Raw genomic sequence first — 12,512 nt, 5'->3', positions numbered from 1 at the left:
GTGACCTTGTATTGAACATACAGCAGCCTTGCTTCACATCCAGGGTGACATCTCCGCTTTCTGTCACTGTTTAGACCATTCACATCATTCTTAGATAATGGCGATGTGGCTGTTGGCTACTTTTTTCCATTTATCCCATCTTTCTGCATGACTTTTTCTTCTTTCCCTCCTAGTTCAGGAGTAATTGTGCAGGGCTTGCTGGTCCCTCCTCTTTGGCTCATTGTTACTCAGGAGTTGCTGCAAGGTTTTCAATACGCACCTTCAGCTTATCAGGACCTGCCTTTCCTGTCTGTGGCCGACCGCAGCTGAGGGGAGACTCCTGCAACTGTCATCCTTTGAATCGCCCTCAGCCTCTTCCTTCACACACACCACCACCCGCCAACGCCGATGCTGCTGTCAGCACTGTTTTCCACATGCTGAGTGAGTCCTCTACAGCCAGGGCACACCCAGCAGCCCAGCTCACCGACCCGTGCATCACGCCCTCAGCCTAAACAATGGGACTCTTCTTACAGCACAGGTCTGCTGGTGACCAATTCTCTGCTTGTTTGTCTGAAAAGGTTATTTCACCTTTTTTTCTGAAGAAATGTGGTCAGATACAGAATTACTGTTTGATACAGTTTTTCCTGCAGCACTTTACCTGCAGAGACACGGCCCCCCTCACCGGGCCCCACTCCACATAAGGTGTCCTACACCCGGGCCCTTTCGCACTCTCTCGGGGACTGTCTTTGGCCAACCTGATGATGTGGCTCTCGGTGTGCATCCTCTGGAACGGTTAAGCTCTTGCATCTCGGGTGTTCACTTGTGTCACATCTGGAATGTGTGGACCCCGCTTCTCTGTGCGTTTTCCCTGCCCCTTCACTTCTCTCCTGTTAGGACAGTGCTGGGCTGGTGCTGTCACCACGTGCTTCCCATTGTTCAGACGCGCCACCTCTGCAGTCAGGGCCATCGACTTTGCTTTTGCATCACCCACACAGCTGTGTGCAACTCTAGCAATTCCACTCGGCTCCTTCTCTAGCCCACCACCACTCCCTTCATGGTGAGAAGCTTCTCCTTTAGATCACCAAACACATGGCACAAACTTAGATCTGTCTTCAGGGCCGTTTCTGGCCTTTTTCTGTTCAATTCTTTTTCTCCAGGATAGGGGTCATTTTTTTTTTTTTAAATTCTTCACATGATTCTTTGAACGTCTTATAAATTTTCATAGAATGCTGAACATTAAAAAGGTGCCAAACTGTTTCACTTTTTGTATTTCTTTTCAAGAATATTCTCTCTGCAAGGCAGTTCTGGGTATGATCTGGTCTTCCTGAGGCTTGCTGTGGAGTAGCTTTGTCCTGGCATGGTTTCACCCTTCTCTGCTTTGGCTCTCAGGGTGACCGGCTCCTCAGTGGACTTGCCCAGCTTCATGGGTACTCTGGCCATACAAAGTGTGACCCTGAGTTGAGCCTGAACCTATCTGCAACTCTGCCCTAGCCCTGCTGCCGGCCAACATGCAGGTGACCCTGTGCCTGTCTCCCTCTTCCCAGGCTTGCTGTTTCCTAACACCTGAAGACAGTTACTTCCTGTATCTGTCCAGCTCTCTGGGAGTTCCTTCCATAGTTGACCACCCTCTGGAGGCCAGAGTGGAAGTCTTACCAAGGCTACAGACTCGTGTGGGCTGCAGCTTTGCCCACACCAGCGCTGCAGCTCCTTAGGCCTCTTCTAAAGGGCTCTCACACTAAACACCTTCCCCTCCTATCATCTTCAGATTCCTTGTGACAAGAGGTGGCATAAGTCTCCCAAGGACACAAAATGGGTGCGACAGAGTCAAAGAAGCCTGATCAAGGTGCCCTGGCTAATAATGGGAGAGGAGGCAGAAACCAAGTCTCTGGCCCTCCACTGCTGCCTCTGCAGCCTGCAGCCCAGGTGGCTTGGCCTTCTCCAAAGTCTAAACAGCAGAGCGGGAGGGTCAGAGCCTAGGGACAGGGCCAAGGGGCCTGCCTTCAGCAGTCATTATGTTGGAACTCATTTCACTTCCGGTGCCACGTGGCTTTGCCAGCAGTCGTGAAGTGCACTCTGAAACGGTATACCTCACATGTCAATTGTGTTCAGTACAGCTGATCTTAAATCACATGGCTTCTACGTTGGGCACTTTAACACACCCACAGGCAACCTCTAGTCAGGAAACAGTGGTCTTTCCCTCGAACACCTCTGCACTCACAGGTGGTCCACAGCCCAAGTAGGTGGGCAGCACACTCTTCGGCGTCCAGTTTCACAGAATTTTCTTGTGACAACAGGTACAAAAGAGTCTACAAAGTTCACCAAGATGTCTGCTTCAAAGAGCACTGTGAGAGTACCAGCCTCAAGAAGCCCCATACAGGTAAACCCGGGTCCAACCTATGTCCTGCATACGGCTCGCAGGGTGATGGGCAGGGGTGGTGCCATGCATGCCTGAGACTGTGTGTGGGTGAGATCTGGGCACACACACACACGGGCACAGTGGGCATGGTGAGTGCGGGTGTCACTCGGCTCCTGCAGGAGCGAGACGCTCCGGGGAGAAGCGTAGAGCACTCCTGGCAGGCCAAGTGCACAACAACAGAAACAGAAAAGACCTTTTTAACCTTTGCTCATTTACACCCAGGTTCCGTCCCCAAAGGGTTCAAGGTGCTCACAAGTACTCTTTGGGGTTTTACTGAAAGAAGTGCCTGAGAACATTATATGCTTTCAAAATCAGAGCCCCAATCTCAGTCTCATTCTTCAAGACCCACTGTGGCCCCACACCTTTGCTGGCTTGGCCGAGTAGAGTACTAAGCCCCGGCGCTGCTCAGCCTGAGTATGAGGCCTCACCCCGAGGCCACTCCTGCTTCCTCCTGCCCACCCCCCCCACTCTCCACGCCCTCCCCAGCTAGGCTGTGTCCTCTCCTTCCACAGCCACGGCCTCCAGACAGGGGCATGGAACACATGAGCAAGAGGGCAGAGTGAGGCAGGACTAAGGGCACAGAAGTCTCCTCATTAAGCCCTTTTCCTAGTTGTTTCAGGAAACAAAGTAACCGTCAAACACTGAAGAAACAAAAGGTACCATTCCCCTGTGCCCCGAGAGCTGCTGGGAAGAGGGAGAGGGGCCCACCTACCCGGGGCCTCTGAGAGCGCTGCCACTCCCTAGGCCCTGCTAAAGCCTCAGGCCAGGTGGCTTCAGGTCCCTGACTCAGGCCTCCCAGCAGACAGAGCCCGGCCGAGCCACAGACCCAAACTCATCTCCAGGAGGAAGTGAGGCTCTGGGGTGAGGGCGTATCCTGCCTTCTCTCAAGGGAACAAGGAGCAGCTGCCACAGGGGCTCACAGAAAGCTGGAAGACCACCCGGCGCCTGGAGGGAGGAGACCACATGGAGGGAGGCCTGAGGTGCTGAGGAATTCTGGGGAAACCCCGGAATGGTATCATACTGGAAGCTAAAATGGAGGCCTTAGTCAAGAAACATTTGGCAAGTCCTGAAGACGGTCCCCGACCAAGATGGTCACAGGAGACACTGGAATTCTAAGCATCGTGGACTCTGGGATGGAAGAAATTTTACCTTTGTTCAATCCAGCATTTCCCAAACTCTTTTGGCAAACAAACCCCACCCAACCCCTGCCTCCCTACACGCCACTCTGCTGGCTCTTTCAGAGCACTGGCACTCTTCACAACACTGTGGAGACACCGGGCCACACTACGAGACCCCATGAAGCTCTCGGCTCCACCTCTCCAAGAGCCCACAGAGCCTGCCTTCCTAGCACTGGGGGACAGGGAGGCTCTGTGGTCATGGGCCCTTTCAGGGTCCTTACTTCTGGGCTGAGAAAACAGAATGTCTAAAAAGCCAAGGAGCATTCCAGCTGGCTCATACACTGAGGGAAAGACAAGCTCCCCCGGGCCCCCGGGAGACCTCGCAAGCAGCAGGGTCCCATCTCAGATGGGACTTCTCTCTGCGAAAGCAGCCGACAGTGCCGGGCTCCTTCCACTCTGGGCACCACCTCCCCTGCTGACTCTGCCTCTAAGGACACACAAACAGACAGTCGAGGGCTTGCGGGCAGTCCAACCCTGGTGAGGTCAAGAGCCCACATACACCATCTGGGTGGGAAATATCTGCATGGCAGTAAGTCTCCTGAAATATTATGCATCTTTTTAAAAGCTCACCTAGCAAACCCATTTCCATAGAAACAAATGAGAAACCCCCAGCTAATGATGGATCACCAGCTGTGGAGCACATCTGTTCTTATGACACGCTGGGGCAAACACAAGCAGGAAACAGGAGCACACCACTCAGACGCCGCCAGGAACCACATGGAGACTCCTTCAACACAGAGCAGCCTGGTGGGTGCCCAGTGGAGGTGGGTGGAGGGGCAGCCACCTGCTGATGCCAGTCTAAGAACCCAGTGCCCGCTCAGGTTCCCAGGATGGGCACAGGTCCTCCCCCACTCCAGGCCCTGCCTCCCTGCACTCAGGCCAGGCTTGGGCTCAAAGGGCAGCGGGGAGGGCATGCCTGGTGCTCTTCTCGTGTCTGGATCTGTTGATCCTTCAAAGGACTTGGGACGAGCTCACTACACTCCACCCACCTTAGGAGTTTCCAAAACCTAGGAAGATGAGCTCTAAAAACTGGATACAGAAAAGGATACAGAAACAAGGCCCTGGATGGGTCAGTTCCCTTTGTGACCTCTGGCCTCAGGCCTCTAGAAAACAGATGGCCAGGCCTGCACACACACCAGCCCCCAAGAGTCACTGAAGCACCTACGATCTAGCGCAAGCTATGGCATCCCTGAGCATGGTCTATCCTCCACGCAGCTGGCCTAGCGGGGCCATTAACATCACTTCTGCAGTGCTTAGAAACCAGCCCTCAGATTCCAGTGTGAGAAAGGTCTCCCGAACCAGGAGGAGGACAGACTTCTACCACAGACGTGGGCAGTGGGGAAGTGGAGACAAGGTGAATCCTCCTACCTGCTGCACATCATTCATGCTGCATATGGTCCATGCATTTGGAGGTGGAAGTGTTCATTACTACTAAAATGGAGCTTGGACAGTTTCAGGCTGCACTGTGATTGCAGACTTCTTGTGCAGGGCAGTGAATGCTTCTGGCTTGCAGATCAGAGGCTCTGTGGCCACTGCTCAGCTCTGCCTCTGCAGCATAGCCATGGATGTGCAGCTGAATGTGTGTGGCTGTGCTCCCCTGAAGCTCCACTCAAAAGAATAGTCACAGGGTGGACCTCTGATATGTGAGGTCACCCAGGCTTTGGCCTCATGTAGTGGAAGCCATCCCCTGGGTGACAAGTCACCACCAAGGCTCCAAAGACCCACAGAAGACTTACACAGAAAAAAAAAAAAACAAAAAAAAACACCCTCCTCAGAAAGCCAAGGCACACCACCATGAAGCAGCAAGTTCTTCTCGCCAGTCTGAAGCTAACAGAGGAACGCTCTGGGCAGGCTGGACGAGACCACACGCAGGGGTCCTTTCAGTCCATGACCAGAGCAGACCTCTGGGGCCTCCAGGTAGAAACACAGCCTACCACACATCATAGAGCACGTGTGCGCCCCAGCACCGCCCCACACAGCTGTCTTCTCCCTGCAGTGTGGGCACAACTACAGTAGTCAGGCCCCTTTTCTCAGTGGAGGACAGCCACTCACACAACTAGAAATGGAGCACAGTCACATCATGCCAGAGGCCTCCTTCCTCCTGGGGTCTATAAAAGCATTCTTTGAAGAGGTGCATTTTAGATTTAACTGAAATGGTGTGTGCACACCTGTGCACTGTGAAGTTTGCTGTTTTCAGAAGGGAGGAAGAATGATTCAAGAAAAACCCTACTGTGCCCTGCAAACATCCAAGGACAGATGGCCCCAGACACAGTCAGTCAGAAGCCAGTCCACAGACATGCAGGCTGACCTCCACTGCAGCACCAGGCCCATCACTGTCCCTCTACATGACACCCCAGATCACTAGGAAATAGCAGGACCAAGGTCACCCCACGATAGGAGATGAGACTTTCTCTACCACACTGAAGACCAAGACCCTTAGCCACCAGCCAGCCATGACCTGGACCCGGGTGTTAGCTCAGAGTCTTTGTTTCAACAAGAGACAGAGCAGGATGCTGTGCTGTCACGCTGTCAACCCACATTGAGGCCACACAGGTGGAGTGTCTGGTAAAAGAATGTCCCAGTATTGAGGGGTTACAGTCCACCCAGACATCCCAGGGAGTGGCCACTGCTGTTCTAAAATGTCCTTCTTAAGACTAACATCTTCCTCAGAAACACTTCAAGTCCATCTCAGCAAAGGTCACATGGAACCAGAACAGGAAATCCGAATGCCGAGGTCACCGTCTGCCACCAGCACTGGGGATGAGTGGCCCTCTAATCACACTCAGGCCACCGTCTGCCACCAGCACTGGGGATCAGCGGCCCATTTAATCATGCTCAGGCTTAGGATTCTTCTCAGCTCTCATGGGGCCCAAAAAAGTGATGGTCACTGGATAACACAAAGTGAAGAGCAAGCAGCAACCTGGCAGTGAGCACCTGCACTCCCCGCTCACCCACAGCCACAGATAGCCCTTTCCCCAGAGCCTTCACTCATGTGCTCCCTGTGGAGACCCATAGGCCCCTGCACCTTCCTTAGCAGGACCTCCTCCACTAGCAGCTACTGCTTTTCTTTGCAGCCCAGCCCCATGGTGCGTGGAGAGCACAGGCACCTCCACACCTCAGCACTGAATCCCCACAACCCAGCCTAGGCCTGCCACGACCCCACTCTGAAGGAGGAACACAGCTAAGTCACCCACCTCCTGCAGTCCTCAGCCAGGCTGCAGCATGGTTTCTGAGCCTTGGCACTGACACCTGGGGCTGACCATGAGTGTGGGGCTCCCTGTATGTCAGGGTGTTCTGCAGCATCCCTGGCCTCTGTCCATAGATCCTAGCAGCACCCTACACCAGGGTCATGGCAACCAGTATGTCTCCCAAGACTTCCAGATGTCCTGAGGATCAAGGCCACCCCCAGGTAAGCACTGTGGCCTTGAAGGATTCTCACATACATGAGAAGAATGAGGCCAAGCATCAGAGGAGTGTCATGTGACTAATCAAATGCCACCAAGCAGACCCAAGGTGCTTTCTGTAGCACCAATCCTCGCAGTACCCTTACGAAAAGCAACAGAGAACCTTCTAGGAGGCCCTAGTCCTCTGGGCCCCTCTGAGCACTCGCACCATCAATGCCAGGCTTCTACCTCAGAGTTTGCCTCACCCCATTTCCAGCATGTCACACTGCTCCTCACACCCCTGTTCCCCAGGGTGATGTCCACACCCTGGGCATTTGAGGAGCCCTCTGGAACAAATCCACGAGCAGTCCTGGGCCTGCGCTCTTCTCCTCTGGTCCTCAGAACCTGTTGTCACGCAGTGGGGTATGACTGTCTCAGCCTGCTCCCCAGCCCCTCCCGAGCCAGCACTCTCCAGACCCTCACTCTGGCAGCATTAGCAACAGGTCAGAGAATCAGGCCTGGAGTGACCACCAGGAGCTGGCAGAAAGCCAACATGACTGAGCTGGAAGGACGGGTCTTCAGAGATAAGTGCTGCTGCTCTGCGGGCCTGCAGAAGCCGTGCACAATCCCAGAACACATCACCAGCAGCGCCTTTCATTCTGCTATACACTGAATGCAACTGAGTAGCAATGAGATGTTTTGGATTAAAAACAGGAGTATTTTTATGGAAACTCGCTGCTTGTTTTCATAAAATAAAGTGCTATGATGTACTATGGCCTTGATTTTACCTTTATCACCACAGGACATACACAAGGACTCTTCAGCCAGCAGGCCCCTCCTCCACTCCCTCATGGTATTAGCACTGACATTTTAAGACAGGAAAAATCAAATCAAATCAAATTTGCAAGTACTGAGTCCCATTTTAAAAGTTGCCTTTTATTAGGATAGAACAGTGCCTGCCCACAAAACCTGGTGACAGACCACACCAGGGCGTCCTGTGTGGTCTGAATGACTTTTTCATCAGAAGACCTGTGTGAGAATGAAAAACATTGAGGAAGTCCAAGTGAAGCTCCCAAGGCTTGGACAAGGTGCATGTCCCCTGACAGGCCCAGGCCCTGCTCCCCATCCATCCTTCGTCACAGCTGCTCCTCTTTGTCCTCAGATGTGCTGCTCTCAGGCTCCTCTTCCTCTTCCTGCTCCTCCTCCTCCCGAGCCAAGAGCTTTTTAAAAACCTCAAACTCTTCAGCAGAAGAACAGGCTGTTTTGGCCAAAAACTCACTTTCTGACACTCTGAGAATGTCCTTAAGCAAAGGGTTAGTGATTTGCGTCTGCCCCTTCTTGTCAGGGGTTTGGTACCGTCCTAGGCGCTCCAGGTAGCTGTGTCTCTGCTTGATCTTGTTTACTGAGTACTGAAGGAAGTCAGTCCTCACTATGTCCAGGTGCTTGACTCCCATCCTAAAGTATGCATACTGGGAGACACACACAGTGAGGACTCCTCCCCACACACTCTAAATCCACGCTCTATAGAGCACTGAGAAAGAAAGGCCTGATTAATAACAGCAGAAACTCACTACTCTACTGACACTTGTGTGGAAACTGATGGTTTTCAAAATCTAATACTGAGGAAAACGCAGCAGAAAGTAAATTAGTGGGGAAGAAATCAACACTGTTCTTGACAAACCCAGGAGGAGGCTATAGGCGTGGAGGACCATGAGTGTGGAAAGTGCAGGCAAGACTCAGAAAGCACCCAGGAATCCGACCCAAGTTGGCATAACTTACTCAGACATTAGGCCAATTATCACAATTACATTTTCAAAATCATGCGAAAGTATGTTCTAAGGAAAGGAAAGTTTCAGCTGCTTCATAGCTGTTTTGGATACCCACCTAGGACTCAGAGAATGGAACTGTCATTCATTATTATGGAAGAAATAGAGCAGGTCTGATCTGGAAAGGAGGAATAATAGAACCAGCACCATGTTTCCTAGGACCAAGGATGGCATGGAGAGGCCCTTCCCCTCGTCCACTCAGAGGCTCTCTACGCAAAGGACGGCATGGAGGAGCCCTTCCCTCATCCACTCAGAGGCTCCCTACACACAGAACCAACCTCACTACACCCAAAACCCTTGCCCTTCCTGCTGGCTGCTGCAGCTGTGCTTACCTGGAATTTGTATTCCAATTCACTGGGGTTCTCCTGAAGAACACTGGGGCATCTGTGCAAAATCTCAGTGACCTGCTGAGCTGTGAAAAGGCACTTCTCCTTGAGCAACTTGACAGTGTCATCAATGTCCTGCTGACGCATGGTGAAGACTTCAGGGCAACCGTGGAGCATCCGCCTTAGTTTCCCTGAAGAAGGTGAAGAAAAGGACAGCACATAATTTCACGGTATGCCGGAACACAAAGACTAGCTCCAACAGCCCTGACCGAAGCCTGCATGAGAAAAAGGAGGAAGGTCCTTTCCCCCAGAGCATGAGTGCTTGTTCCAGCTCACCACAGAAATGACTTCTAGACTCACCAGCACCCCCCCCCCACACCTCCCCGCCTGTTTCTGGCTTCCCATCTGAAGGTGCTAGCTTCATGTTCTAGGTCTCCTCTTGCCCTCCTCACCTAGAAAAGAATTTTACAGGGTTTCACCAAGAAGATCAGACAGCAAGATGGGAAACTGGCTTCCCCAGAGTGGGACTACAGACTGTGGTTTCTCTCTTTAATAAAACCATCACTGAAGCACTGTCCACCAGCACTCTCAAGACCTGGGAGTCGGACCTCCATGAAAAGGCTTCCATATCAATGATGATGATGTTGAGAACACAAGAAAGATGTTGACAAGAAAGATGTTCCCAATACACAACCACAAACACCAGTGCCCTGACTAACAGGGTGACCATGTGTTCTATCCAAACCAGGTCACCTGTGGGTGAAAGAGGCCTTGAGAGTAATTGCATTAAGATGACTTGTATAGAGGGGCACAGCAGCACCTGTCATCCCAGCAACTCAAGAAGCTGAGGCAGGAAGATGGTAAGTTCCACACTAGCATCAGCAATTTAGAGAGGCCCTATCTCAAAATAAAAAGGGCTGGGGATGTGGCTCAGTGGTAAAGCACCCCTGGGTTCAGTCCCCAGGACCACACACAAAGGTAGATGGTCTAAATTGGGACTATCCCAGGCAAACTAGGGTATATGGTCTTCACAGGAAACACTCAGAAAAATTTAATAACTAGAAACTGAAAGTCACTTTCTTTAAACATTTCAGTTTCCCAAACACTGTCTTACTAAAAAGTGAGAAATGGATTTGGGAGTTTAGGTGTTATCTTCATCTCTTATAGCTATGCTGAGTTGCTAATTAATAACCATAGCACATACCATATTAAATCTAGTATCTCGTATTACCCTTTAAGAGAATTACACAAGACTACCTTCTTGTTTATTTTCTGGACAAAGAATTCCATATAGACCCTAACAAATAATGGGGCCAAAAATATTCCTTTTCAATTAAAAAAAAAAAAATCCTAGGAAGTGAAAAAAAATAATAATGGAACATCTGTGGTCAAAGTGGTTGGGGTCCTTGAAGCAGACAACATGCTCCTTCTCCAGAAGGTTCTTAAAGTGACCCAAAAAAACTTCAAGGATCTCTGAGGTGTGAACACCACTGGAGGAGGGGGACAGCTATAGAAGCCATTCTACCAGCTTCCCAGGAAACTGAAGGATCTCTCAGGTTCCACTGGATTCTCGGTCTTTATAAGCGATGGTGTCCTCAGCCCTACAATGCACAAAGCATAAAGAACACATCACGTGGGCTTGCACGTCAGAGCCTCCACATATGCACACACACAGAGAGACCAGCACCACACAGCAAGAGTAACCTACTGAACACAGACCATGTGCCAACACTGTCCTGGAAGCAAGAGATCCTAGGTGAACACACTACACAAGGACTGCCCTGGCCCCGGTTCCCTCCTAATCTCCCCACTTTCTTTCTGCAATGGCGTCTGCAAAGGCTGCAAACAGTCTCCCCTAGGACACTGAACTCTCCTCAGAAACCTTTCCTAAGCCATCACACCTTAAGCTCCTCCTTCCCCAACTCTGACTCTTCTCACACCACATAAAATCTGCACCCTGTACCTTCCCCAAGGCCCAGCTTTCGCAGGTAATTGGAGCGCTTCTTCATTTGTACAACTGGCAGTTTCAGTAACTGGGGACTCTTCTTCAAGACCACACACACAGGCTCAGGATTCAGACCCAGGAGTATCAATTCTGAAATGATGTCCAGCAACTGCTGAAGATTGGCACCTGGCAATGTGCTGAGCAAATCCTTGACATGGGCATCACTGAAACCCATGTCCAGGAGGGAACTGATGACCTTTTCTGGCTCTAACGACCCACTATCCACAGGTGTGCTCTGCTTCTCAGGGAGGCCCTGAACAGGATTTGTCCTGCACCCTGGTTGCTGCACAGAGTTTCTGGGTCCAACACGGAATGCCTCCTCCAGGCTCCCTCCATGGGAAGCGGTCGTCTGTTTAGTCCTTCCCCGTTCGGGGGGATGAGGAGTCCGCCTGGCCACACAGGCCCAGGAGAGTGGGACTAGGCGTTGCCCCCGGAGGACCTGGAAGACAGAAGCAACCTGCAAGGCCGGACCCGACTTCAGAGCCCCAGTCCCACCGAGGGTGGAGGACTCCCAGTGCCGACGGCGGACGCCGGCGCCCGCCAGGCGGGGGGACTGCGCTGTAACCGCGGGAGCCGGGGAGGGAGAGGGAGCTGTTTCAAAGCCACCGGGCACCACCTGCCGGAAAACCCTGGGCGGCAGACGAGTTCCCAACTCGTCCCCCAAATCCCTGCCACCAGAGGAGGACTCCAGGCCACGAGCCGGCCAGCGAGCCGACGCACCCGCCACCTCCACGGCCAGGGGAGGCCCCGCGCCCGGCACCCGCTCCCCAGGCCTGCCCGGCGCGGCCCCGCGACCCCTGTGCCCGGTCCCCGGGGCGCCCTCACCTGCCGGCCAAGCGCAGCCATAGCGCCGAGGCGGCGCCGCAGCACAGGAAGCGAGGCCCTGCCCGGTCCGCCACTTCCGGTCCGCGGTCCGTCCCCCCCCCCCCCCCGCGCCAGCGCGGGTGCTCGGGGCGTCGGTTCCGGCCCGGAGCGGAGGGCCCGGGCTCCGAAAGCCGAGGAGGTGGGCCGGGCAGGAACGCACGGCCCGGAGCGAAACGGCAGCACCCGGGGCGCTAGCCTCCGAGGACACCGCAGCCCCCGGCGGGCCCGCGCAGGCCGAAGCGTCTTCCTGAGGGGCCCTCGCCGCTCCAGCAGTGTTCGGAGCAAGCCGTGGGAAGGAGGGCGCCTTCCCCGCCACCTTGGAGGAAGACGGAGTTTACTGCTCGGAAGCGCCATCTTCGAAACCCCTGAGATGAGCAGGACCTTTAAAGGACCAGCAGGGGAGTGAGACCCAGGCGGGAAGTGCACCGTGTGGCCTGAGCTGGCCTGGGTTGGGCCTGAGCAGAGGCGGTTTCCATCGGCAGCCTCCGTGGTGCTGGTCAGGTTGAATGGCGGCAGCCCTCAGTCTCCGATCTCA

The 12,512-nt window shown here is 53.2% G+C and overlaps 2 protein-coding genes across 16 annotated transcripts in view; one reads left to right on the top strand and one right to left on the bottom strand.

The window, feature by feature from the left end:
* The window catches only part of Sned1 (sushi, nidogen and EGF like domains 1), a 74,106-nt gene extending 66,380 nt beyond the window's left edge, over positions 1 to 7,726 (top strand). For 5 of the 14 annotated variants that reach the window (XM_046426827.2, XM_046426820.2, XM_046426817.2 and 2 more), the window contains 2 exons: positions 2,274 to 2,356; positions 3,285 to 7,726. In XM_046426827.2, the coding sequence (XP_046282783.1) occupies positions 2,274 to 2,356; positions 3,285 to 3,382 (181 nt within the window). In that variant the 3' untranslated portion in view covers positions 3,383 to 7,726. Of the gene's footprint in view, positions 1 to 173; positions 1,237 to 2,273; positions 2,357 to 3,005 lie in introns of those variants that run through there. The other 9 variants (XM_046426832.2, XM_046426824.2, XM_046426830.2 and 6 more) reach the window with 7 other exon arrangements.
* Positions 7,727 to 7,871: 145 nt separating this feature from the next.
* Mterf4 (mitochondrial transcription termination factor 4) lies at positions 7,872 to 12,065 on the bottom strand. Of its 2 annotated transcripts, none has more exons than XM_046426834.1 (4): positions 11,939 to 12,065; positions 11,072 to 11,552; positions 9,115 to 9,299; positions 7,872 to 8,425 (listed from the first exon to the last, which is right to left on the bottom strand). In XM_046426834.1, the coding sequence occupies exons 1-4, from the start codon at positions 11,957 to 11,959 to the stop codon at positions 8,093 to 8,095; spliced, it is 1,020 nt and encodes a 339-aa protein (XP_046282790.1). In that variant the 5' UTR covers positions 11,960 to 12,065; the 3' UTR covers positions 7,872 to 8,092. The 2 variants fall into 2 exon arrangements, with proteins under 2 accessions (XP_046282790.1, XP_046282791.1); XM_046426835.1 differs by having other exon boundaries at positions 11,240 to 11,552.
* Positions 12,066 to 12,512: the final 447 nt, after the last annotated feature.

Source organism: Marmota monax, unplaced genomic scaffold, assembly GCF_021218885.2.
Source record: "Marmota monax isolate L192 unplaced genomic scaffold, Marmota_monax_Labrador192_F-V1.1 WCK01_AAM20220418_F8-fsc00298, whole genome shotgun sequence".
Lineage (NCBI taxonomy): Eukaryota > Metazoa > Chordata > Mammalia > Rodentia > Sciuridae > Marmota > Marmota monax.
This window is presented reverse-complemented; position numbering and strand designations above follow the sequence as displayed.